General features: G+C 38.0%; 1 protein-coding gene across 1 annotated transcript in view; it reads left to right on the plus strand.

The window, feature by feature from the left end:
* The window catches only part of KIAA1324L (KIAA1324 like), a 183894-nt gene continuing 181622 nt past the window's right edge, over nucleotides 24412-26683 (plus strand). The window contains exon 1 of the mRNA XM_003130217.5: nucleotides 24412-24772. Coding sequence (XP_003130265.3) covers nucleotides 24584-24772 — 189 coding nt within the window. The 5' untranslated portion in view covers nucleotides 24412-24583. The remainder of the gene's footprint in view (nucleotides 24773-26683) is intronic.

Below are 26683 nucleotides of genomic sequence, written 5' to 3' on the forward strand. Positions count from 1 at the left end.
GGACCCCTGAATCACAAGTTCAATCCCTGGCCTAGCTCAGTGGGTTAAGGATCTGGTGTTGTGGCTGTGGTATAGGTTGCAACTCTATATGCTGCAGGATGGCCAAATAAGAAGAAAAAAAGCTTAAGTTCTTAGTAATTACTCCTCTTTTTGTCAGTATAAATTCAGTAATATTATGTTTCCATGTTTGTAGATTATTTGTAGATTTAAATAACTGTGATTTCTCTGTCACTAGGAAAGATGGGGGCAAAGTTCTCAAAAGACAGAGCAGAATGTCTATCTCCTAAAGAAGGTAGGCTACTCGATCTCCCTTTTCATGGGCATGTTTTAAAGATTATAATTACCACAGAGAACTTTTACAGGTCACTGATAAAATGCAAAGTTGCCTCCTGATGATTAAGAGGTAATTTTACTTGTTCCAATTGTTAACTATTTCAAATTCACTACATTAAAAAAAACCCTTTCCTCACTAATATTTAAAGGCCTGCTAATTTGCCAAATTTAAAAGTGGTACACATTCATTATGTAAAATTGGAGAAATATTAAAAAGTAGAAAGAAAAAATATATATAACTCTCTGGACCAACCACCTAAAGACAACCATGGTTAACAATCTGCTTTCTTTCCTAGCATTAGTTTTAATTGAAAAATGCTCAGTAAATACAAAGAAAAAATTATGCATCATTATTTTCTGACTGTTTCTAGCTTAGCTTCAAATGTAATATTTATGGAATATTTAGTCAATAAATAACTAGTTGTCACCTGCCTCCTTTTTCCTTATGAAATGTAAGATTGCATGTATTTTCCAAAAGTTAAGAAATGTATTCATATCTAGGACAGGCCATTATTTCCCAAATTACTTAAGTCACCCTGGAGATGAAGTTGTTTTGAGATGATTGATCTTTTTCATTATCCCACCAGCCTGGATATTTACTGCCGTGATCCTTTTTCACCATTCACATTTTTAAAAAAAGCTCTCAGGCAAAGAGAAACATAAAGAGCTGTAGGATCCATCTCCATTCCAGTGCCTCTGTCACTGTGCCCTTGTCTATCCATTTGTCTTCTGTGTGAAAATCCACTGGGGCTCCTCAGTCAGATGTGTCTTCTGGAGAGGCGCCACGTTGGAATGGAGGAACAACTGCTAATGTGTCCATCTGAAGAGCCATTTCAACACTTCTTCTCAAGTGATTAAACAATACTGGCTGAGTAATGATTTGATTTTTACACCAGCGTTCCTTCCCTTCTCCAAGATTATGTTTACATTTTGAAAGAAATCTTCAATGAACACTGTATTAGTTTCCTATTATATCTGCTGAAACAAATTACCTCAAATTTAGTGGCTGAAAAATGACACAAATTTATTATCTTACAGTTCTGGAGGTCAGGAGTCTGAAATAGTTCTCACTAGACTAAAATTAAGGTTTTGGCAGGACCGTTTTCTTTTCTGGAAGCCCTAGCAGAGCATCTGATTTCTTGTTTTTTCTAGGATCTGGGGGTCTCCCACAGCCTCCTTCCATCTTCAGAGCTGGCAGTGACCTGTGGTCTCTCTCACGTTGCATCACTTTGACACTGACACTCCTGGCTCTCTCACATTTAAGGTCCCTCATGATTACATTGCGCCCACCCTGGATAATCCAGGATAATCCCCAGGTCAATATCTTTAACTTAATCATAGCTGCCAAGTCCCTTTTGGCATGTAAGGCAACATGCCCACACTGTTCTAGGGATTAGGATTAGGATGTAGACATCTTTTCTCTGGGGCTCATTATTCTGCCTACCATAAATACTTTTAACTCAAAAAAGTGGATAATGGGAATCATTGAAGACATACTGTTTTCCTTCTGCTCTTTCTCAATCATAATACTTTACTACTTTAGTTGTTGTCATATAAAATACTTTTCAGGAGTAAAATTACTTTTCCTTTAAAAAAATTTTTTGGTCATGCCCATGGCATGTGGAAATTCCCGGGTCAGGGATTGAACCCATGCCATAGCAGCAACCTGAGCTGCAGCAGTGACAATGCTGGATCCTTACCTGCTAGGCCACCATGGAACTCTCTAAAATTACTATTCTTGTAAGCCCTTTTTCAGGGCTGGCCTAAGGCAAAATTGTGATGCAATTTGTCTGCTCTGTCAAATGTTTTCCTTCCAGTTTTATTTCTTCTTCCCCAGAACTCTGCTCTCTTCTCTTACTCTCATCTTAGGTTAATACTGATGAAATAGTTTGTAATAGAAGCTAAAGGAATGACCCTCCTGAGAATATTTTCACATTAACAAAAAGTTTTGAAAATCCAAAGACTTAAAGACACAGAGTAGAGTATAGCTTCCAAAATGATCTATAAAAGGCTGATAGTAAATTATATTCAAATGTTTATTCATTACATGCTGTGCTAGTCACTGGTGGGGGGTGGTTCAAAGATAAGTAAAGCTCAGCGGCCATTCTCGAGGAGTTGGTCTGGCCAATTTAAAATTCTTATTCTTGTATCAGAGGACTTTCAACCACCCATATAAGTTCTAATCCTTTGTAGCCATTATTTCCAGACATTAGGGTTTGAAATCTAGACATTTTAAAATAGAATTGTTATGAACCTATATTTATTGATGGTTGCAAAAATTTTTAATTTCTTTTTTTTTTTTTTTTTTTTTTTTTTGGCTACATGTGCACATGTGGAAGTTCCCAGGCTAGGGAGTGATTTGGACCTGCAGCCACTGGCCTATGCCATAGCCACAGCAATGCCAGATCCAAGCTGCATCTATGATTTATGCTGCCATTTGCAGCAATGCTGGATCCTTAACCCACTGAGCAAGACCAGGGATTGAATCTGCATCCTTACTGGGACCACATCGGGTCCTCAACCTGCCGAGCCATGATGGGAACTCCAGTAGTTGCAAATTTACTAATGCAACAAACCCTTGAACAACGTGGGGGTAAGGGGCATTGACCTTTTATACTCAAAAATCTTACAATCTGTCCTCCACATCCATGTGTTCTACTCAGCCAGCTTTGGATAGTATAGTATTGTAGAATTCACTATTGAAAAAAATCCGTACATAAGTGGACCTGCACATTTCAAACCTGTTTTCGAGGGCCAACTGTACACTGTGCTGGTAAAATGAAGGCTTAAAATTTCCTGTGTATTCTGATGGTAGAAGTGGGGGAGAAAGGAATGAGATGTAAACTTTAAATTTGCAAGTTTCCATTATCTTCTGGTTTAAGTATTTTCTTCTGATTGACTCATATTCTTAGACTTTAAATTATTTCCCCACCTTCTATAACTTTCCAAAATGGTATCTGCGTGTATTTGGGGATGTGACCCTATGATCATAGGAGGATACAGGGGCCTCTGGATTTTAGCTGGTTTCTGCTGTGAAGTGGTTCTTCTGGTTTCTTCCTAGACTAGTATTCATTGAAATGTACTTGGGCCTTTGAGGTCATTTGGATACTCTGGTGGTATATATCCTGGTCCTAGACATATATTTCACGAGTTAAATCTCCATATATTGTGGCTTCACAATCTGCCTCCATGATTTTGCTGGCCCTTCAGCTCTCAGAATCTTATGTCCCCTTATCAGGGCAGATGGGAACCTCTGCTCCCTTGCATCCTTTGCGGGGGCTTTTGGAGGTCATAGTGCTGTTTCAAGCTCATCTCTCCACCACCACTGTAGCATTATTGCTTCTGCATCATGCTGGATGAGGTCATATGTGGCACTCTGTCTGGGTGCATGAAGTCTTCCAAGCTATGCCTGGGTATTGCCGATAAGATTTCCAGTAGGCAGACTGAGGTAGAGGTTTGCATGAAGAAGTTTGTTGAGGAGGGCTCCCAGAATCTATACCTATGAGGGAGTGACAGAAGTGTGATGAATGTAGTAGAGACTCAGCCAATCCTATGGAGAAGCTCTGAATCTGGAAGGAACCATAAAAGTTGTCTTGAATTAGGTAAGACCAGGGTGCTGGGCATGTCTAGCCCTGTATTGACCAGTGCTTCATTGGAGGAGAGTTCCTTCTCTGCCTTGGAGAATGGTCTATTCAGGTCTTTTGCTCATTTTTCCATTGATTGATTGGCTTTTTTGCTTGTGAGTTGTAGAAGTTGCTTGTATATTCTAGAGATTAACCCCTTGTCATTTGCATCATTTGAAACTAATTCCTCGCATTCTGTAAGTTGTCTTTTTTTTTTTTTTTTTTTTTTTTTGGTTTCTTTTGCTGTGCAAAAGCTTGTCAGCTTGATTAGGTTCCATTGGTTTATTGCTTTTATTTCTGTTGCTTTGGGAAACTGACCTGAGAAAATATTCATAAGGTTGATGTCAGAGAATATTTTGCCTATGTTGATGGTGTCTTGTCTTATATTTAAGTCTTTAAGCCATTTTGAGTTTATTTTTGTGCATGGCATGAGGGTGTGTTTTAGTTTCATTGATTTGCATGTAGCGGTCCAGGTTTCCCAGCAATGCTTGCTGAATAAACTCTCTTTTTCCCATTTTATGTTCTGGCCCCCTTTGTCAAAGATTAGTTGACCATAGGTATCTGGGTTTATTACTGGGTTCTCTATTCTGTTCCATTGGTCTATATGTCTGTTTTGGTACCAGTACCACACTGTCTTGATGACTGGGGCTTTGTAATATTGCCTGAAGTCTGGGAGAGTTATGCCTCCTGCTTGGTTTTTGTTCCTCAGGATTGCTTTGGCAGTTCTGGGTCTTTTGTGGTTCCATGTAAGTTTTTGGATTGTTTGTTCTAGTTCTGTGAAAAATATTATGGGTAATTTGATAGGGATTGCATTGAATCTGTAGATTTCTTTCGGTAATATGGCCATTTTTACAATATTAATTTTCTCAACCCAGGGGCATGGAATATCTTTCCATTTCTTTGCATCTTATTTAATTTCCCTGATTAATATTTTATAGTTCTCAGCATATAAGTCCTTTACCTCCTTGGTCAGGTGTATTCATATTTATAAATGATTCACATGTTCAGGCAGCACAGTGATGGTTGTAAGGAGTTGATATTTGTCAAATGCCTGTTACATGTTGGGAACCACAAGGTGCTTTGTTGTTGTTGTTTTCTCTTGGTGCCTTTTCTTTTGAAAATAAGTTTGCTATTTTCATTTTCATGAAGATGCTCTGAAGCAGGCATGATTATTCCTGTTTTAAGAGAAGAGAAAACTGAGGCCTGGTGAAGTTGCATGACTTGATGAAGGACACATGACTAACAATTTTGTTAATGGATCTGGAAACCAAGTCTTCCGGACAAGATTTTTCTGCTTTACACTGTAATGGTGACATCTTTGGTTGTTATTTTGACATTTTATAAAGCCATGTAAGGTAGAGTAAAAGATTGCTTACTTGAACTCCACAGAAAGGGTAAAAGAAAGAAAGGTAAAATATCTGAATGTTGAAATGTATTGATTTTGATCACAGAAAATAGGTGCTCTCACTCTACTGTTCATGCTTTTGTTCTCTTTCTCTTCCTTTCTAATTTATATCTCATCTCTTTCCAGAAAAGGATTGATGGATGCTCTTTGGTTGACTCTTAGGAAAGTAATAATACAGTGAAATTCTTTTCAAATTTTAGCAAAATAGATTGCTTGCTTTCAGATTGTGAAGGACCAACAGTATTGATAAATGGAAAAAACAAAACAAAAGAACAACCCATGTAAGTAGTACATGCTTTTGTGCTTTATGTGAATATAATCATATTATAAGCATTTTCCATAGCCTGTTTTTTGTTTGTTTGTTTGTTTGACATTATGCTGTCGGGATTCATCACTATTGCTTTGTGTAGCTGTAGTTCTTTGATTTTTACTGGTGTATCTGAAATTCCACTGTATGTATATACCAATTGGTTTATCCTTGGTATTGTTGACAGACATTTGGGTTGTTTTTAGGTTTTTGCTGTAGCAAGTAAGTGTTGGTATGGATATTCTTTTACAGGTATCCTGGTGCATGTGTGGAAGTGTTGCTATAGAGGATATATATTCTTAGGAGTATAATTGCTGGGCCAACTTTATCAGATAATGTCATGGTGTTTTTCCAGAGTGAATATTGTACCAATTTACGCTCCCACCTGTCATGTAAAAGTTTTATTTGTTCCACCACCACCTCTTACACTTATTATTGTTACTTTTAAACTCTTGCTAATCTGGTAGCTTAGTGTAGTTTTAGTTTGTATACCTCAAGCACTAATGAGATGAAACATTGTTTCTTTTTTTTGGTCATTCTTGTTTCCATTTCTGTTACTTTCCTGGATCTTTGCTTATTTTCCTTTGGGTTATTTATCTTTTTATCATTGATTTGACAAATATGTTTCAGGTTTTTTTTAAGCATTTGACAGTCATTTGTGATGCAAATCTTTTCTTTCAATTTATGATGTATCTTTTTCATTTTTAAATGGATTTTTTGGGTAAATATAATTATTAAATTTTAATGCAGTCAGGTTTATCATCTTTTCTTCTATAATTTGTGCTTACTGTGTCTTAGTTAAAAAACCCTTTCTACTCTAAGGTTGCAGAGATAGTCTCTTATATCTTCTTAAACTGTTTCATTTTTAAATACATGATTTTCTTAATATATATGGTGTGCTCTAGGAATGTAATTTATTTTTTCCACATGGTTAACCAATTACAATCCCTACATTTCCACCAAATTGGGGTGCTAACTCTGTCATATATCCGGTTTCATGACTTGTATAATCAAAAAGCCACTTCCAGAGCACCCTCATGACTCAGCAGGTTAAGGATTTGGTGGTGTCACTGGTAACAGCAATGGCCACAGGTTCAATCCGTGGCCCAGAAACCTCTACATGCCATGGGCTCAGCAAAAAAAAAAAAAAAAAAAAAAAAAAAGGTAGGGGGAGGGCAAAAAGCCACTTGTCATTCTTAGATTAGATTCAACATTTTATTATATGGTTATGATTAATTGTGTTTTCATTGAAAAAATGTGGTTGTGGTTTAGGTGGATTAATCTAGAACTGTTGAACAGCAAGCAGGAAAAGTGTAAAAGAGAACCTCAAAGCAGGGAAACCACTTAGGAATTTATCACAAGTTCAAGAAAATAAGGTTCTAAATCATGGTAGTGACATGGCAGTGGAAAGGACAGAAATATAAGAAAACTTATAGAAAAAGAACCTAATGTATTTGATAAATCATTGACTATGGAAAGCAAAGTAAGGTAAATGATAAGTGTGACTATAAGTGCCAAACTTAGATTACTCTGGTTTTAGGAAAAACAAGATTATTTCAATGTTAAATTTACTAAAATTGATATGATTAGAGGACACTGAGGTAGAGATTTAGGTAGTATTTGTATATACTTAGGCTAAGTCTGTTGAAAGGATACTTTTAATAAACTTTGATTCTGCATTCTTACTGTTTCATAGAAATTCTTTATATATTCTGGATATAAATCCTTCTCCCAGAAATATTTTCTTCTGTTTGTATCTTGTTTGTTCTTAACCTTTTTAATGATATCTTTTGAGAATCAAAGTTCTTAATTTCTTTTGGCCATGCTGAAAAAAACAGTTCCTGCTTCAGGGATTGAACCTGCAATAGCAGTAACCCAAGCCACAAGAGTGACAATGCTGGATCCTTAACCACTAGGCTACCAGGGAACTCCAGAAGCTCTTAATTTTTATGTAGTCAATTCTGTCAATCATTTCCTTTATGTTGCATGTTTTAAGAAATTTTTCTGTGATATGAGGTCATGAAAGTATTTTCCTGTATTGTATTTTAGTTATATTTTAAAGTCACATAAAGATATTTAATCCAACTGAAATCGAGTGTTTATAGTATCAGGTATGGATATAATATCATTTTTCCCCTCTGTATACTCAATTGTCCTAGTATATATTGAAAAGTCCATTGTCTCCCATGGATTTTAATTTTTTAATTTTTTTTTTTTTTTTTTTTTTTTTTTTTTTTTTTTGCTTTTTAGGGCCATACCTGCATATGGATGTTCCCAGGCTAGGGGCTGAGTTGGAGCTACAGCTGCTGGCCTATACCACAGCCACAGAAACATGGGATCCAAGTCACGTCTGCAACCTACACCACATCTCATGGCAACACCAGATCCCTAACCCACTGAGCGAGGCCAGGGATCAAACCTGTATCCTTAGGATACTAGTTGGATTCATTTCCCCTTTGCCACAGCAGGAGCTCCCCATGGATTTTTAAAAACACTTTGCTCATATAGCAATTGATAAACTTACATGTCTATTTCTTAGCTTTTTATTCTACTTCATTTTTCTAATTGTCAATCTGTTTAAAACCTCCTAGTTTTAATTTCTATAACTTTATAAAAAATATTGATATCTAGCAGGGTAAGTTCTCCAAACTTTTTTCTTCTCTCTCAATTGAATAGTGTCTTGACAATTTTTTTGACATTTTTTTTTACCTTGAAACTCATTATAAATTTTAGATTCAGCATGGTAATTTATACACACACAGATACCTGATGGGGTTTTTATTGGCACTGTATTGAATTTACATAACAATTACAGAGCTGTCATCTATATGATATTATTCTTTTAGTTCATGAGGATGATATACCTTTTGGTATTTAGGTCTTCTTTAAGGTTTAAATTTTGGTCCATAATGATTTTGCATATTTTAATTAAGTTTATTTCTGAGTATTCCATAAACTTTTATCATATTTCAAAAAGTATTGTTTAACTCTCTATTATTGGTATATAAAATGTAATATATTTTACTCTGAAAATTTACTAAATTCTACTTATTTTAAAAATTATCTATAGTTCTGTTGGATTTTCTTAACTGTCATATCTCTTGAAAGTAATGATAATTTATTCCCTTCTACTCTTTCTATTATTTATTTCCTTTTACTCTCTTTTGGGATCGGCTACAGACTCCAGTACAAAGTTGAAAAAACTAGGCATTCTAGTCATTGTCCTAATCTCAAAAAGAATGTTTTTATCATTAAGTATGATATTTAGTGACACTTGCTTTTGTAGATACTCTTTATTAGGTAAAGACATTTTGCTCATTTAAAAAAAAAAAAATCAAGGGGAGTTCCTGTTGTGGCTCAGCAGGTTAAGGACCTGACACTGTCTCCATGAGGATGTGGGTTCGATCCCTGGCCTCACTCAGTGGGTTAAGGCTCCATTGCTGTGAACTGTGGTATAGGTTGCAGATGCAGCTCAGATCCAGTGTTGCTGTGGCCTAGGCCTGCACCTGCAGCTCCAATTATACCCCTATCCTGGGGACTTCCATATACTGTAGGTGTGGCCATAAAAAAAAAAAAATCAAGGTTGAATTATTGGCCTATACTAAGAGAAATGGAAAGAGAATGGGAAAGGAGAATCTGAGTTTTTAATTCCAGTTTCTATGGTTTTAATTTCTAAATGACTTATGTAGTTCCCATCTCTCTTATTTTCTTCTTTCCTTCCTTTTTTCTTTCTTTCCTTTCTTTCACTCTTTCCTCCTCTTCCTCCCTCTTCCTTCTTTCTCTCTCTTTTAAAGCCAATTTTATCTTTTTAAAACATTTTCTCCTACTTTTCTCATATTTTCAAGGTTCTTTTAAATTTTAAAATATACTAGATATGTTTAATTTTTATTACCTGTCTTCTGATTCCAATATCTGTGGTCCAATTCCTATATCTAACCTTGCCATTTGTTGTTTCTATTACCTCTGACTCTAGGTGGCTTGTTTCCTCATGCATTCTGTGAGTTTTTTAACTGTAAGTTCGTATTTTGAAGATTTCATCTGTTCAAATTTTGTTGTTGTTGTTTTTAACTTTACAGCTGGATCCATGGCATATGGAAGTTCCCAGGCCAGGGATTGAATCTGAGCCACAGCTGTGACCTGTGCCTCAGCTGTGGCAATGCTGGCTTCTTTAATCCCCTGTGCTGGGCTGGGGATCCAACCTGTACCTCTGCAGTGACAAGAGTCACTGCAGTCAGATTCTCAACCCACTGTGCCATGACACACTGTGCCTGTTTGAGTTTTTTCAGCCCTGTATTTGCAGTTTATATCTTCTGTGGCTATTTGCCTTTGCTTCTGCCAAACATTGGGGAAATTCTGTCAACAGAGAAATATTTTGTATTAAATTTTCTTGCCTGAAGATTTTTTTGGATATACCCAGATAGGAGGGCTGGCTTATGGGTAGGAATTCCAAGGGGCCATTTAGTGTTTCCTTTTTCCCAATGCTACATTTTATAAAAGGTTTTCCTTGCTGTCCCCTAGATTTATTTCTAGTTCACATATACCATGAGGGTTTAGGCCTCTGGGATACCTGATTTATTAAGGCATCACCTATTAGATTCCTCATCTTGGTCAGGTAGCTTCCAGGATTTATCTCCTGTTACATGTGAATACAGAAGCTCAAGTTCACCTTCATGGGCAAATATCCTCAAAGTGAAAGCCAGACTAAAAGTTCAGCTTGCCTCTCTGGATCCCTAAATTCATTTAGATTTTGGTTTCTGAGGGTCCTTACTCTCTTGCTAACATATTGATGTATTTAAAAATATTTTAAATTGTTCTAATTATTTTCAGTGAGAGGGCTGGTCACAGTGTCAATTGTGTCTGAAAATAGATTTTTTAAGAGTCTTTCAAAATAATTTATTCTTATAATAAGTTTGTATTGGCATGAAAGGAATGGGGGATCCTTTATGAATATTAAATGGCAAAAAGACAACATCATAGACTAGACATTTATTAACCCCCTTACACATATTTACCAGGTACTCGGTAATGTGAGATGCTATGTTTCACTGAAGATGATACCACTAGGTATATGGAAAGGTTCTTGGATTTCCAAGATCATTTACATCGTTTGTAGATATAAATAATACATTCAGTAAAGATGGTTTAAACCAAACGCTCATACCCAACTGGGGAAACAAAGCAAATCATTATTTTAAAAAGTGATATTTTAGCTTAATTTATAGACTAGACAGAGGGAGATGTGTGGAAGTTCATTTTAGGTAAAGAGCCAAAGAGCATAAACAAAGGCGTAGAGATAAAAAATCATGGAATGGCTTTAGATAATTTGTGTTGCTTTGTATGTTTGACTAGACCATGAATAGTTTTGAGGACCTGGATGATGACAAGAATGGAAAATATGCTGAGGCCAGAGCAAGAAGGGCTATGAATTCTAAGCCATGCAATTTGAGCTTAAATTTACTAAGCTATGGGACTGAAAGTTACTAGTAGATGTGCAAACCTCTCAATTTTGTACACTTTAAAATGTGTCATTTATAGGAGGTATTAATATGAGTCTCTCTCTCTATATGAGATTGTTCTGATAGTAGAATCAAGACTTAGCTAAATTCTAGCAATTATAAAGAGGGACAAACAAGAATGCGATGAAGTATGGGAGTGTCGAAAAAGTACAATTTCTGATGATGGCTTGATGTTATTTACAATATTACTATCTTCCGTTGCCTGGAAAATTTTATTTTCTGAATAGGTTTGAAACCACATGTTGGTTTTTCCTTCCATGACTACGATTCAAGCCTGAGGCACAACCCCAAGGACACAATGTTTAGAAACAAATTTCTCCTTTCATTTTAAAGGGAAAAAACTGAGCTGGTTCCTGTTCAAATAGTTTAGGTCGCTTTTATCATATTTTTTAGGTTATGATATTAATTTAACACCTCTAAATTTCTTAGGCCACCTCATTTTATTAATAAGAAAAAGAATCATTAAATGTCCATCAGAATTTGTGGTATCAAAATTCAAGGTCTACTTTATAAATGCCAAGGATCACAAAATTATCAAAGGTCTCTAATAGGCATGCAACAAATGACTAATGTAATTTTTATTTCTGAACCTGAGATGAAAAATGAGAAAGTGTTTCTTTCTTCACTCTAGTACCAATACCTCATTAGGATCTGGTCAGCATGTGGAGAAGTGACACAGCTGAGGCTTTCTAAGGCAAAATACATTAACATTACAAATGAAACTTCGACTGAACCTATCTCAAGGAGCATTTTCTCTCAGAGGTATAGTAAGAATTACATTAGCAGTGCAGTTATTAAGCTCTGTTGAATAATTCTGCGTTTTAGAAAAGGAAAGTGACCTTTTGTATCTCTCAGGGGGGTAATAGCTCTACAGATACATTTGAAATAAAACAAATTGGGACAGGACATGAGATTTACAAAGATAGGTGGGGAAATTTGGTATTCAGTTAAAAATTACAAAGTATCTTGAACAAGGCATTTCATCTTATTAGGCAGATGTCTGACCTTTATTACTTCCTTTATTGTCTGTTATAGGTTGTAGATGAGAAATGAAAGACAGAAAAATGCTGTTGAAAATTCTCAGTTTTGTACTGCTTTGAAATATGGGCAGCATTTGTAACATAAGCTCAATAATTAGTACAGCAGTTATTTTCCTTCAATTATCAGAGTTACCTGTTTTTCACATTTTGACATACTTGAAATCTGGGTGTTTCCTAAAAAGCAATGTTGAAAGAAACAGGCTCCAGTTCCTATGCTTTTTAGTGGTCATTATCTTTGTGAATAACATTATAGTGGTATGTGGTAGCTGCTTGAATTAAGTTTGCATCTGTAATGTTGCTTTAAATGTTTTAAAAAGAAATAACATTGCAATACAGAACTAAAAGGAAACATTATTGTATACAAGGAAGGACTACTAAACGCCAAGCTGTGAACTCAGAGGTAGCAGAAAACTGCCAAATCTTTTGAATATATTATGGCATTTCAAAGCCAGGAATGATTATATGACAGATTAATGGTCTTAAAGGATTATTACTCAGGTGCCAATCATTTGTTTAAGTTTCTGGATGACTTTCAAGAGAAGGTAATTTATTTTCAGTTGATGGGTAATTAAATTAAGGAAAAAGTCAAACTATCAGCTTAACCCAATGAGAAATGCAAACAAAACCCTAACATTATACTGCCCATCTTAAAGGTGCCCAAGAGGTCACGATCACAAGCATGGTTTGTAAAAATCCACTCATAAGACTCAAAATCAACTCAGAAGACTTAGCGGGGTGACACAGGAACTCAGTATCATTTCGATGACACAGAACGTGCTATCTCCAATTACATGAGTAAAAATAGAGTATCATGAGCATGAAAGCAACTTAAAATATATTTAATTTAGTATTTTGTTTCTAAAAGCATAAATACTAAGAAGCAAATGGTAATCACTAAGATCCAAGATAGATTTACTGGCTCTAAGTTACTTCACACTAATACAATATTTTCTTTTGATGTGGTTGTTAAGTTTGAGCTAGGATGAGAAATCTATGTTTCAGCAGGACCCCTAACAAATTGTATTCTTGTGGACAAAATGGAGAAATATGGCCTAGATTAGATTGTGTGTTGAAAGGTGAATGACTGCCAGCTTGGGTCTGGTGAGTACATTGATGGCAACTGGAGAGAGGTTTCTTAGTGGCTCATGGATGACTCTTTCCTAGGCCTCCTTCCATGCAGTGTAATTTGTTGGTAACTTGAATACATGGAAAACTTTCCTATAAGACTTGCAGTTGTAAATATGTAGCAGGGATAAAAATACTTCGGATCAAATCAGTATCTCTAAAAAATTTTGACAGAGTAATGGACTGAATCCATTAAGATTACTTTTTTTTTTTTGACTGCACCCGTGGCATGGAAAAGTTCCTGGGCCAGGGATTAAACCCCCACCACAGCAGTGTCCTGAGCCATAGCAGTGACAACACCAGATCCTTAACCTGCTGAGCCTCCAGGAATCTCCCTAATTTTAAAAGATAAATATAAAATCCTGCATCTGGGTATATAAAGCAATCTTGTTCAGATAAGCTAGTTCATCATTACTAACCATTTTGTTATACCTCTCTAAGCCTCAGCTTCAATAAGTGTAAAATGGGAATAATAGTACTAGCTACTTAACAATTTGAGGTAAGGGCTCAGCACAGTGCTGGCCCATTGTAAGTGTTCAACAGTTGCCACTACTTTCCCAGAAATCCTAGGATAGAATCCAAATTCTGCCACTTACGAGGTACTTACCTTGGGTAAGTTACTTTTTCTTTCTAAACCTAATTTCCCTCATTTGAAAATAGTACTTACCTCACAGGTCATTGTCAGGAGAATTGAATGAGACAAGTGAGGCCCTCTTCAAGGTGCTTGGCATATGGTGAACTTCTAATGAATGTTAGCAATTACAGTGAACATTAGTTCAACTTCCAGAAAATCCACCTGGACATTAAACAGAAAAAAAAAAAAAAAAAAAAAAAAAAAAAAGACGAAAAATACAAAAAACTATTGCCTTTCTCAAATATTATACTTTTCTATTACTGACTAAATCTATGCTATTACTTCAGTTTAAATGTATCCTCTTAAGAGGAATATTGGAAAATTGAGGGGATCGTAAAATCAAATCATGTGAGAAATGATGGCAGCAATTGGGGACGTTTGTCCTAAAAAAGAGATGATTATGATGGAAGAAGCTGATGGAAGGGTTGTCGCTGAAGGAGGAACAGGGCTTGTCCTGTTTGGGCCCCAGAGTTAGAACTGTGATGGTGAGACAATTTTTTTTTTTTTGCTCCCCTAAAGAAAGACTTTTTTTTGCTGTAGCACGGCTGCCTGGAAAGGTAGGGATTTCTCAGTCACAAGTTTTTTTTTTTTTAAGTCCAAAAAGTCATTTGAGGGAGATTTGTAGAGAGGATTCGGGGATTTGAGATGGGATTTGGCTCAGTGATCTTTAAAGGCCAATCCTTTCCTGAGGTTCAGCTGTTGACTTCTTTACAGTACTTAACATTTAAAACCTTTAAAAAAATCTGCATCCAGTCACCTAGTCTTTTCTTCCAAATTATTCGACTGAAGCCTCTCACGCTAAATAATAATTGCAGATCCCTGACCTTTAAGGACTAAAATTTATTTCCTTCCCTGTTCTTATCTGAGGTATCTGGGTAAATGGATTTGCAGAATCTTTGCATGCCAATCATACTTGCATTTCTTTTTGGGGACAAAATGATTAAAGAATTGTCAGGTCACAGGATTTCTGATGGCTCAGCTTTAGTTGCTAGCAATGCTCCCGTCCCAACTAATATCAATATTAGCTAACAGGCATGCAAATATTGAGTATATAGTTCACAGACAAGCTTGTTATGGCAGAGGATTCTTAGAAAAATGTGTGTCATGGGGAAAAAATTGTATTGACATTTAGTATCTCACTCAGCACAATATTTTGCTTCCAAGTGGTTTAATTTTTCTTTGATTTTTTTGTTCATGCCTCCTGGCCTTAGAATTATGTGTTGAAAAACTCAAAGACCAGCTCTCTGCTTTTGTATTGATTAACAAATAAATCATGAGCAGCTCTGAAGGACAATGAAGGGAACTCCCCAGTGGGTACAACCTTACAGTAAGCTTTACCAGGAAGGTGACATGATGTTAGATCTTTACCAACTCATAGGTAAAAACTAAAGGTCTGGTCATATGGTGAAGGAGTTGGAAAGAACAGCATTGGAGGCTTGCTATAAGGAGGACTGGGGAAGAAATATGTGGATGAATCTCTTGAAATGTGCGTAGCATGGGGGAATATTAATGTCCCATGTTAATTTTCCAAATGTTCAATAAGCAGGTGAACCAGATGACTCACTGTTGGTGTCAGTCAGCTGCTTTCCCTAGTGACCCTACTGTGTCAATGAGCTCATAAACAATGGCCCATCATAGCAGTGATGATCATGGCACATGCCTCATAAAAAAATCGATTGCCTCTCTCTGAGACTGACCTGGCTCTGCCACTCTGGCTAAATGCCAACCAGCCAGCAGTGGAGACCAGTAGGGAGCTCCCGATATCATATAATATATTGAGAGGGTCAGCCTACCTGCTGTTTGATTATATTGGTTCCCTTGGACTGTGGAGTGAACAGTGTTTTTTCCTCACAGGAATAAGCATACTCTAGTTATGGTTTGTTTTCCCAGGCAATTATGCTGATTCTGTTGCCTTAATACCTTATTTACATTATGCCTTATTACATCATGTTATATTACAGAATATTGTTTTTAATCAGGAGACTCATTTCACAGCAAAATAATAACTAAGAAAATGTTCTTGGGCTTCACTGGTATTTCCATAAAACCTTCACCCAAAAGCACCTGGCTTATGGCATAGCAGAATGATCTAAGGAACCGTTTTACTGTGTCAGCTAGGAAGTAAAACCCTTTGACATTAGGGTGGTATCCTTCTGCATAAAATTTATCCGTTGAACTAATGACTGATACATGATGCCGTTTCTCTCCAAACTAGGACGCATTGGTCCAGAAATTGAGGAATAAAGTGTGGATGGAATTTCTCATTATTACACTTGATGACCAAAGCACAAAATTTTCCTTCCCAGGTCCATGTCTTGCTAGTTTGGAGGTCTTAGTATTCAGTGGACAATGTTCCACAAGGGGAGACAATTGAACTGCAAGTTGGGATGTTAAAACGGCATTTGGCTTTTTTTTTTCCCCAGTGGACCAGGAAGAAAAAAAAATTTACTATAGTGGTTTACTATAATTTTCTAAGATTCCTCTGGAGTACCTCCTAGTGTTATAATATCCAGTGCAAAGTTAATATCCAGACTATAGTAACCCAAATAGCTAGGTTCATCAAGGTTCAGACCACTTAGGAATTAAGTTTTGGATTAGCCTACAAGCCACAGCACTATGACCAGCTGAGGTGCTGCCTGAACACAAAGGGAACTTGGAGGAAGACAGTTATCAATACCAAAGATAATCTCAGAAGCATTTGCAGAAATGAAAATTGTTGTCCCTGCTCATATTTTCCTCCTTTCTCTTCTATGTCTATAATAATATATTGATGGTTTTCTTCTTTTGTTTCCTTATTTTTCAAAATTAAGAAATATTTACTGTCTATAAAACCTAGTTTTTGTCAACGTAAGTGGCTGATAACTTTAGTATGCATTGAGTTGTACTACTTTTAAAAATGATTTTTAAGGTAACATGCAGTAACATTGACTTTTTTTGGTGTACAGTTCTATGGCTTTTAATGAATATATAGATTTGTATGACCACCATCACAACCCAGATACAAAACAATTTTATCACCCCTGCCAAAATTTCCCTTTTTGTAGTCCCACTTTCCTACCACCACCCCTCACCCCCTACAAATGCTGATTTGATTCCTATCAAGGCAGTTTAGTCTTTTTAACAATGTCATATAAATGGAATCACACAGTATATATGCTTTTGAGACTGGTTTCTTTCCCTAAGCATAATACATAGGAGATTCATCCACGCTATAAGGTATGTCAAGAGTTCACTCCCTTTCATTACTGAATAATAATCCCCTAGTTTTTAATGTGTGGTGGATGGGTGGTAGTTCACTTTATAATTTTTCTGATAGATTTTAGGATATCACGCTGAGCTTGTCTCTGAGATGGAAGAGCAATGAGTATCACCCAGAGACGGAAGCTTTAATACAGAGATAAGAGTGTTCATGCATGTTGAGTAACAAGAGGGTGGACAGCTGCAGAATTGCAGTTTGACTCATTTGTCTGCAGTCTGTCCCACTTTCAGTGTGCTTTTCTGAATTAAAGAGGTGAGGCAGCTAAAACATTTCCAAGACTCCCTTGTAGCTAGATCCTACATTAAAACCAGTATGCTGAGAAAATGTACTCACACAAGACTCAAAAGGAGGGAGTGAGCAACATGAGATGGCAGCTGCATGAGTGCAGATTAATTCTTCTGGCTGATGTGGCATCTGGGGCATTTGGTTCTTCTGCTCTAGTAGATGCAGAGGTTCGAATGTTTAGTTCTTGGCAGCACATGCACTGAGTCTTATGTGAAGGCTGAAGAGGAGTTTGCACTACAGTAGTCTTGTGGGTGGTAGGGTACCACTCCAAGCTGTCTTTTACCCAGCTGCATGGATCCAAGCTCTGTTTACTGGCCTTCCAAGAAAGTCTGTAAGGTACCTAATGCTGCATAGCAAATCCCTTTCTCCTTAAACTGGATAAAGTGGATTCTGTTATCTGCAACTGATTTTTTGTTTCTGAAGTGAGAATTTTGGGATTCCACTCAAATTGATCTTTTAGAAATTATTCAACCCTAATTGCTGTGTCTGAAATATTTAATATTAACAATACAAAATTGTTCTCATTTATGGTGATCACATAGTGCACTCATGCATGTAACACTATTTAGTAAGTGCCAGTGTACTAGATCTGAAGATATAGCCATTAAAAGCAAACACAAACTCCATTTCAGTTTCCATTTCAGTGAGTAGAAACAGACAATAAGTAAAATAGGCAGCATCCAAGATGATGATAGCACTCGGGAGAAACATAAAGCAGGGAAGGGAGATAGGGAGTGATAAAGATTTTAGAAAAGGTGGCTAGTGCTTACTGGGAAAATGACATTTGAGTAAAGACCCAAAGGATGAGCATTCTGGACAGAGGGAACAAACAAATATAAAAGCTTTGAGGTCTAAGCATGTCTGGTGGGTTGAAGGAACAGCAAGAAGGCAGGTATGGCTGGCCTGCAGAGAGTGAGGTGTCTTTGGGATCATAAAGTTAAGGGCAAACAGGTACTAACATTTCATACTGAAGACTGACATACAAGTAATTAAAATATATATGTGAATATATATACAATTTTTTCTTGATTATCAACAAAATGCAAATACAAAATACAAAAACTTTCAGAGAAAACTCCTAATCTCCCAGGAAGACATTGGACCCACCCCTCCCCCCCACCTCCTCCTGGGGGTTTTTGGATTCTAATGGAAGAAAAACTATATAAGCAATTTAAGAAGGGAATATTTATAAAGAGATACAATTATAGCAATAAACATGGTGATGTTTTGGGTACATTAACTCATTATGCATATTAACCCATTGGGTACCAAGCCTATAGTGTTAGGTATTATTAGCTCTAATTTATAGATGAGGAAACCGAAGCCCAGAGAGATTAGGCAACACATTACACAGCCATAAGTGGTGGAGTCTCAGTTGAAAAAGGAAGTTTGTTTGACTCCACATTCTTCTAATTTGATCCTTGAAGGATATGGGGAGCAAGGGAGATAACTTACTGGTGAGAGGCTTTCCTTGACTTAGAGATAGTAAATCAAGTTAACCTAATTACCATAATTTAACTTTTCCACATATGCCCTATTTTCTTTTTTTTCTTTTTTCTTTTTTTAAGAGCCACACATGCAGAACATGAAAGTTCCCAGGCTAAGGGTAGAATTGGAGCTGCAGCTGCCGGCCTATATCTACCACAGCCACAGCAACACCAGGTCCAAGCCATGTCTGTGACCTACGTCACAGCTTTTGGCAATGCTGGATCCTTAACACACTGAGTGAGGACAGGAATTGACCTACAAGTAATCAAAATATGTATGGGAATATACATACAATTTTTTTCCTGATTATCAACAAAATGCAAAAACAAAAATACAAAAACTTTCAGAGAAAACTCCTAATCTCCTGGGAAGACATGGAGATTCTAGTCAGGCTTGTAACCTGCTGAGCCACAATGGGAACCCCCGTTTTCCATTTTTTGAAACATATGTTCTGTTCCTTTTTAGAATCCTCTCCATTTGTCCTCCCCAAATCCCCATTCTTCTTCTCCCACACTTATTTAAATTATGGTGACCGAGTTAATGGATAATAGAATATTGTAGAAGAGCTTAAGTATCATATTCCTTTTTATACCCCAGCTTTCTTGTTTTTAAAATTTGAGGTAACATGTATTTTCTGTAGAACAGTTGGAAATGTGGAAAAGTGTAGAGAAATAGAAAAAAAATCACTCATCTCATATTATTCAGAAAACATCCATTATGATTTTAATCATTTGGTCTATTTTTTTCAGTCTTTTTAATGTGAATTTTAAAACCTAGTTAAGATCCTATTCTATGTAATAATTTAAATTATTAAACATTTCAAAAATATAGAAAAACACAGAGGGTGAAAAAACAACCTCCTAGATGTGTGAGTCCTAGGATCAGACTGCATGTAAGTGAAATCTCACACAATATCTTGCAGAGCAAGTTGTGCCTTTATTTTCTTACCTATAAAGTGGGAATAATAAAAGTACCTACTACATAGGGTTGTTTGAGGGTTAAATGAAGTAGTGCTTGTAAAGCTTTTAGAACAGTGCAGGTAACTTTTATTAAGTGCATAGTAAGTATTTACTATTATAACAATTATCACTCCAAACACTCAGTAAAAACATTGTTATGTTTTATCATATTGTTTCGGATGTTTCCTCTTTCTTTTCTTTCTTCCTTTCATCCTTCTTTCTTTTCAAAAATAAAAGTATTAGAGGTACCAGTGAAGTCCCTTTTATACTTCCCAATCCCGCTTTCCTGACTTTTCCTCTGGGCAGTCACCATCCCGAAATTTGGTTCATACTCTTCTGTTCATGTTTTATACTTTTACTATACTGTATGTATCTTATTATATATAAATTTTGTATCATGACTTTCCCCATTTAATTGAAAGCATTTTCATAAAAGTGTATCCCTCTGTCAGACACTTTTCTTAAATATTCTTTGTGTTGGGGTAATACATGGTTATGTATCAGTGTTTACTTAACTGTTTCTCTAATATTAGATATTTGGTTTCATTTATTTTCTTTTACCAATAACAGTGGTAAAACTTTTTGTTCTTAAATTTTTGTATACATTTTTTTTTTTTTTTTTTTTGGACCCACAGCATAGGAGGTTCCCAGGCTAGGGGTCAAATTGGAGCTATAGCCACTGGCCTACGCCACAGCCACAGCAGCACGGGATCTGAGGTGCCTCTGCGACCCTACACCACAGGTCACCACAACACCAGATCCTTAACCCACTGAGCGAGGCCAGGGATAGAACCCACATCCTCATGGATACTAGTTGGGTTTGTTAACCAATGATCCATGATGGGAACTCCCTGTATACATCTTTGATGATTTTTTTCAGGTAGGACTGATTGGCATCAAAAGATAGAAAATTTTAAAGTAATTCTTAATGATTATAAAAATATAAAAATAATATATAATAATTATGAAAAACAGCTCTAAAATGAAAGAGAAAAGCATCTGTGTGCCACCATTGAGAAATTAATACTAACAGGTTCATCGTCTTCTAGCCACATTCTTCCCGTAAAGTACAATGAAGGCCCCCCTTTTCCCCAACATATCATACTTAGGAATATGCTGTTTATTCAGATTTATATAACATTATATAATCACATTTCCTTACTTTGCTTCCTATTCTCTGGAAAACGTAATTTTTAATGTCTATACAATACTATGTTGTGAAAGAGCATAATTAATTTAGCCATTCCCCTATTTCGGGGCACCTAGCTTATTTTATTTAATTTATTTATTTTTTTGGTTGTGCCCATGGCATGCAGAAATTCCTGGGCCAGGGATCAAGGCTGTGCCACAACAGTGACAATGCTGTATCCTTAACTGCTAGGCCACTAGGGAACTCCTAGATTATTTCATTTTAAACTCTATTAGACAATAGTGAGTATCCTTAGAGAGAAACTATGTGCTCCTTACTTATAAGTTCCTTAGAGTCCTGGAAATAAAATTACTAAAATAAGGATAAACATATTAAAGATATAATACAATTGTCAGTTGATTTCCAGAAACACTTGTTTTCTTGTGTATAACCAACAACATAACGTTTGCTAAAATTATTCTCTTGCTAATTAGATAAAGAAAATACTTCCCCCTTTTTTTAAATTTTGACTGTTTAAAATTGCTTTTTTTTTTTCAAAAAATTTCTTACCTGGATTCATTCAGATTTTATTTTTTCTAGGTTTTGTGTGCTTAGGCAATCTTTAATTTTTTTTTTCACCAAAAAACTTCAAAATAAAAAAGAAAATAAAATCCATGTGTTTACCATCACTGGGATATAGCTATGACTTTTGTTGATTTTTTTTTTAGGTTGCAGATGTGTCTTGGATCCCACATTGCTGTGGTTCTGGCATAGGCCAGTGGCTACAGCTCTGATTAGACCCCTAGCCTGGGAATCTCCATGTGCCAAGGGAGCAGCCCTAGGAAAAAAAAAAAAAAAAAAAAAGGCAAAAAGACAAAAAGACCAAAAAAGAAAAAGGAAGAAATCACAGAAGGAAATGTTGCAATATTTGAGTACACAAAAATGACAATCTTCTGCAAAAAGGTCACCAGGAACAAAATTAAAAGACCACAAACTGAGAAGAGTATTGTGGCAATATGGTGTGATATATAAAATTTACAAAGGTTGCTTACAAATCAATAAAACAAAATTGAACTTCTGTGGAAAAATGGCCAAATAGTGCCAGTGAAAAATTCACACACATTGACAAGAGAAGGAAATATATAGCCTGTAAACATATGTGAAAAATTACTGTTACTGAAAACAGCTCTTTTGCCCCTTCCCTATCTGCCCATTCTCATTACCCTCTAGCCCTAAAAGAACCTGATTATAGAAATGAGATCACTAGGCAATTTAACTTAACTTCTAACTACTGAATGCAAACCATACTTGGTCTAACCTGCTGATTCTTTTCCCAGATTAAAAGAAGTAAGAATGAAGAATTAAGGAGTTAAAGAATAACTAGCTCTCAACTCCCAGAAGATTCTTTCCCTTCTTTCTCTTTAGAAACTATCATGGCTGAGCAGAATCTGGGGAATTGGTTCTGGGACAGGAGTCTGCCTTCTCCTCAGGTTGCCAGGCTTCTGATTAAAGCAACCCTTTGTTTAGACCAACACTGCCTCTCAAGTATTGGCTTTGGAGTGATAAGTAGCCAAACCTGAGTTCAGTGACATTACTAATTATAAAAATAATGTAGGTTTAAAAAATAATAATAAAATAGCATTTTCCTCTTCTACCAGAATAGCAAATATCCGAGGTATTATACTCTAGAATGCTATGAAATAAATACCCATAATAAACTGCTGATAAAAATTAACATAAATATTTTAAAGGAATTTGTGCACTATAAATCAAACTTTAAAAATGCACATAGTATGTAATTCAATTATTTCCATTCTAGAGAGACATCATAGAAAATTAAAAGGAGATATGTGTGCGCAGATTATGTACTAGGGCATTCATTCTGAATTATTAATAATATTGAATACTTGAGAAACAGTGCCTGATATCCAATAGTAAGTTACATATATCCAAACAGTAGAATACATTACTTAAGCTGTGCTGTCAGACTTTCATGGCTTGAAAAATATTCATGTTAAGGAAAAAATAAAAGCAGGTTACAAATTATAATTCCAGATTTGCAGTACACACACAATTAAGTACCAGGAAGGAAAGTCCTCAAGATGCTAATACCATTAATAATGTCTCTTGGTGGTAGGATCCCTAGTGATTTTTATATTTTTCTAATAGTCTTCAGTATTTTCCAAAGTATTTACACTAAACATGAATTACTGTTACACTCAGAACACACACTAACACATACACAGGAGACAGAGGGGAGAGAGAGGAAGGGAGGACTTTGACATGTCTTGTGGAAATCTTTATTAAAAAGCACATTAAGGACAGTGCCACAGATAAATTCAAGTTATATTGAGTCTGCCAAGCAGATTTCTCCAGGTGCTCGGTTATCGGAAATTTGGGTGCTCCTGCTGAACTACAGGATAACTAGCACATTCACAGAATTTTGCACGAATGAAAGGGCCCTTGAGATCCCCGACAGTGACAGTGTTCATCTTGCTCACCACTTGGTGCCCACCACCCAGTTCAGTATACTTTTAAGTGAAAGAGAAAAGAACTACACTCTAGTCATTATACAGATGGAGAAACCGCTTCCTCCAAAACAAAAGGGCTTACTTGCCCAAGGTTACACGTTGTCCCCAGGAAGGAACACCACCAGCAGCAATAATTAGGGCTACTAGTACTTCCAGCACGTACCGCTTCCCTCCTCGCTAGGCACTCTTCAAGTGATTTTGAGCATTGATGTATATAGTCCTCACAACAACCTTATGGGTTAGGTATTTTAATTATTTTCATCTAATCGGTGAGAAAACTAAGTCACAAACTGCACTTTTATTTCATTTCCCCCGTCCCCCGCCATTTCATGCAAATCCTAATAACTCCAAAATTCGATCTAACACCCGCCAGCTTGGATCCTTAGGAAGGGATGCTCCTGGCGCGCATCTGTGTGACGCGCGAAGTAAGAAGATTTTAAAGAGCCGCCGGAAAATAATGTCCCTATGTCCTGGATTTTACTCTGGCTCCCCCCATCCCCCCGAAGCGTCCCTCCCCGTGGGCCAAGGGAACTGGGGGTGGGAGACACTATGGGGACACCCCGGCCTCTCTCGCCCTTCACCGCCTATTGAGGCTCGCGTCCCCAGCGGCCGCGCAACCCCCCACGACCCGCGGGGCTGGGCCGCCCGCTTCCCGCCCCGCCCCGCCCCGCCCCGCCCGCACCACCTGCTCCCCGGCTCCCGCGTCCCCGCCCCGCGTCCCGCCCCCGCGCCGCGCCCGCGCCCTGCGGTCCCTCCCTCCGGCGTGACGGGAGCACCGGCGCCGGCCGCCGGGGCGGCGAGCGCGGGCGAGCTGTCAGCTGGCCGACCGGCAGGGGCCGAGCGACTGGCCAGCAGAGCGCGCAGCCCTCGCGGCCCGGGAGCCGGAGCGCGCCCCACCCGGGGAGGCTGCCTTCCAGCCTGCCAGCTGACCGCCCGCAGCGGGACAGAGATGCTCCTCGGCCAGGGGCCGGCGCGGGGGAGGGGCCGGGGGCGGCGGGCCGGGTCTCCCCACTGCGGGCTCCTACAGCCTTGGAGCCCCGCCTGGATCTGCTGTTGGGCGCTCGCCGGCTGCCAGGCGGCCTGGGCTGGGGACCTGCCCTCCTCCTCCTCCGGCCGCCCGCTTCCTCCTTGCTTGGAGGTGAGTCGCACCTGGTCTTTTACCTGGAGTTTGCGGGGGAGGAGGGAGAGGGAGAAGAGGAGTGAGGGTTGTGCTGGTTTATGGCTCTCTGCGGACGCCTCTTTCCTTCCCTGGAGGAAAGGGCTTTTCATTGGTTTCCAGGACTGAAGTTGCCGCCTCGGGAAGCTGGCCGAGAGGGTGTGAGGCTCTGCTGTCGCTGGGGGGATGCTTTTCGCGCTCCAGTGTTTTGAGGGCTCTGAAGGACTTTGCGGCATCCTCTTAGAGTGTCAAGCTTGAGGGACCTGGGGCTGAGAGAGCTTTCAGAAAGGGGAGGGGACTGGGGAAGCCCCTTGGAGACCCATCTCTTCACAGCTTTTCCAGAAGCCAGCTAAGACCCCCCCCCCCAGGCTTCCCAGTCCCTCCCTCCCCCTTTCTTCACTCCCCCTCCCCCTCCCTCCACTCCCCAGTATCTACAGACCACTTCTTCCTACTCCTCTGCACTCAGCTTGCTGATAAGGCCCCAGGGACTTGCTAAGCCAGTGTGTGGTGTCACTTGGCATCCTTCTGCCAAAACATGGATGTGAAGTAGGAAGAAAAAAACTGTGCACTTAGGGAAGAGGTGGGTTGGTGATCTAGGAAATTAGAAAAGACTGAGTGCATATGCTCCTTTTGGTAGAAGGAGTAGAGTGCATATGCATCACCTGGTTGAAGCATTGCCGCTGTGTATTTTAAAGTTTGAGATTATTATTGAGAGCCAAAATGATAAATTATGGGGGGATGAGATTTTACTTCTGCTTTTAGGGGAACTGGACTGGCTGTGCGAAAAATTTATAGGGGGTGTCATCTGGTGCTTGCATAGGATGTTTGTCTTTCCCTTTAGTGTTCCAGAAAGTGTATCCTCTTAATGAAAATCAATGTGGGGAAGGAAGCACCATTTCTGACCTACTTTGAGTGATTACATTGAGGAGGATATGAGGAATAGATACCGTTTTTAGTAAGATTGCTAGGAATCAGGGTGATGGGTCATTTTAATTGCTGTAGCAAAAGTGGGTTAGCCAATAGCCCCTCTGGGAAGAAAGACCAGACCTTGTTTTTTTTGTGTCACTTTGGAATTTTACTCAGGCTTGATTTATAGAATGTCTGTGTCTAGACATCCTCCATGGATTTCAACCTTTCTCTCCCACCATCCCAGTCCCAAGAGAAACTGAAATGAAAAAATCAGATCAAAGGCACGTGTGTGAGCACACAGTAGTGTTGTAACTGGGGAAATCAGGGCAGGATCTCAACGAACAGCTGTGTTTAGTTTCAGAGTTTATTAGTCTAATCAGTTGTTTAATCTGTGTTCTCCTGTCACCTGGGAATAGTCCATTCCATATTTTCACAGAAAGCTCCTTCTTGGGCATCTTCGGATGATACACTTGTAGCAGGATAAACTTAAAACCTTGCATCCTGCCTCCAATCCCAATATGCGAAACCTGTGGTTTTTTTTTTTTTTTTTTTTTTTTTCCCTGAAGTGGAAAGTCTTAAGATTCTTGTAAAATTAATTCTTAGTAATGAAGACTCGAAACAGGCCTAAGTCAGGGCCAGTGGAGGTAATGTTACAGCTAGACTGATCCTTGATATGGTCACATGTTCGACACATGTATACCCAGACAGAATGGAGTAAGAGTCTGAAATCTAGGGCAGAAATACTGAAACCAGAGGCAAGGAGATGATGGCTGATTCAGGAAGGCTGTGTTCACTTAATTGTACTGACTTTAGAAATTGCATGTGACTCAATTTCTTGAGGTTTCAAGCCTTAATTTATAGAAATAAAATATTTAGGAGAATGCTCCTGGGCCTGCCTGTGGCTAGTCGTGTTTTTAGAAATGGTGATGCGCAGGTCCATTTATATTCTTCCTGGTGCCTGACAAACACTTGTAGGATGATTGA

This window comes from Sus scrofa, chromosome 9 (genome assembly GCF_000003025.6).
Source record: "Sus scrofa isolate TJ Tabasco breed Duroc chromosome 9, Sscrofa11.1, whole genome shotgun sequence".
Classification (NCBI taxonomy): domain Eukaryota; kingdom Metazoa; phylum Chordata; class Mammalia; order Artiodactyla; family Suidae; genus Sus; species Sus scrofa.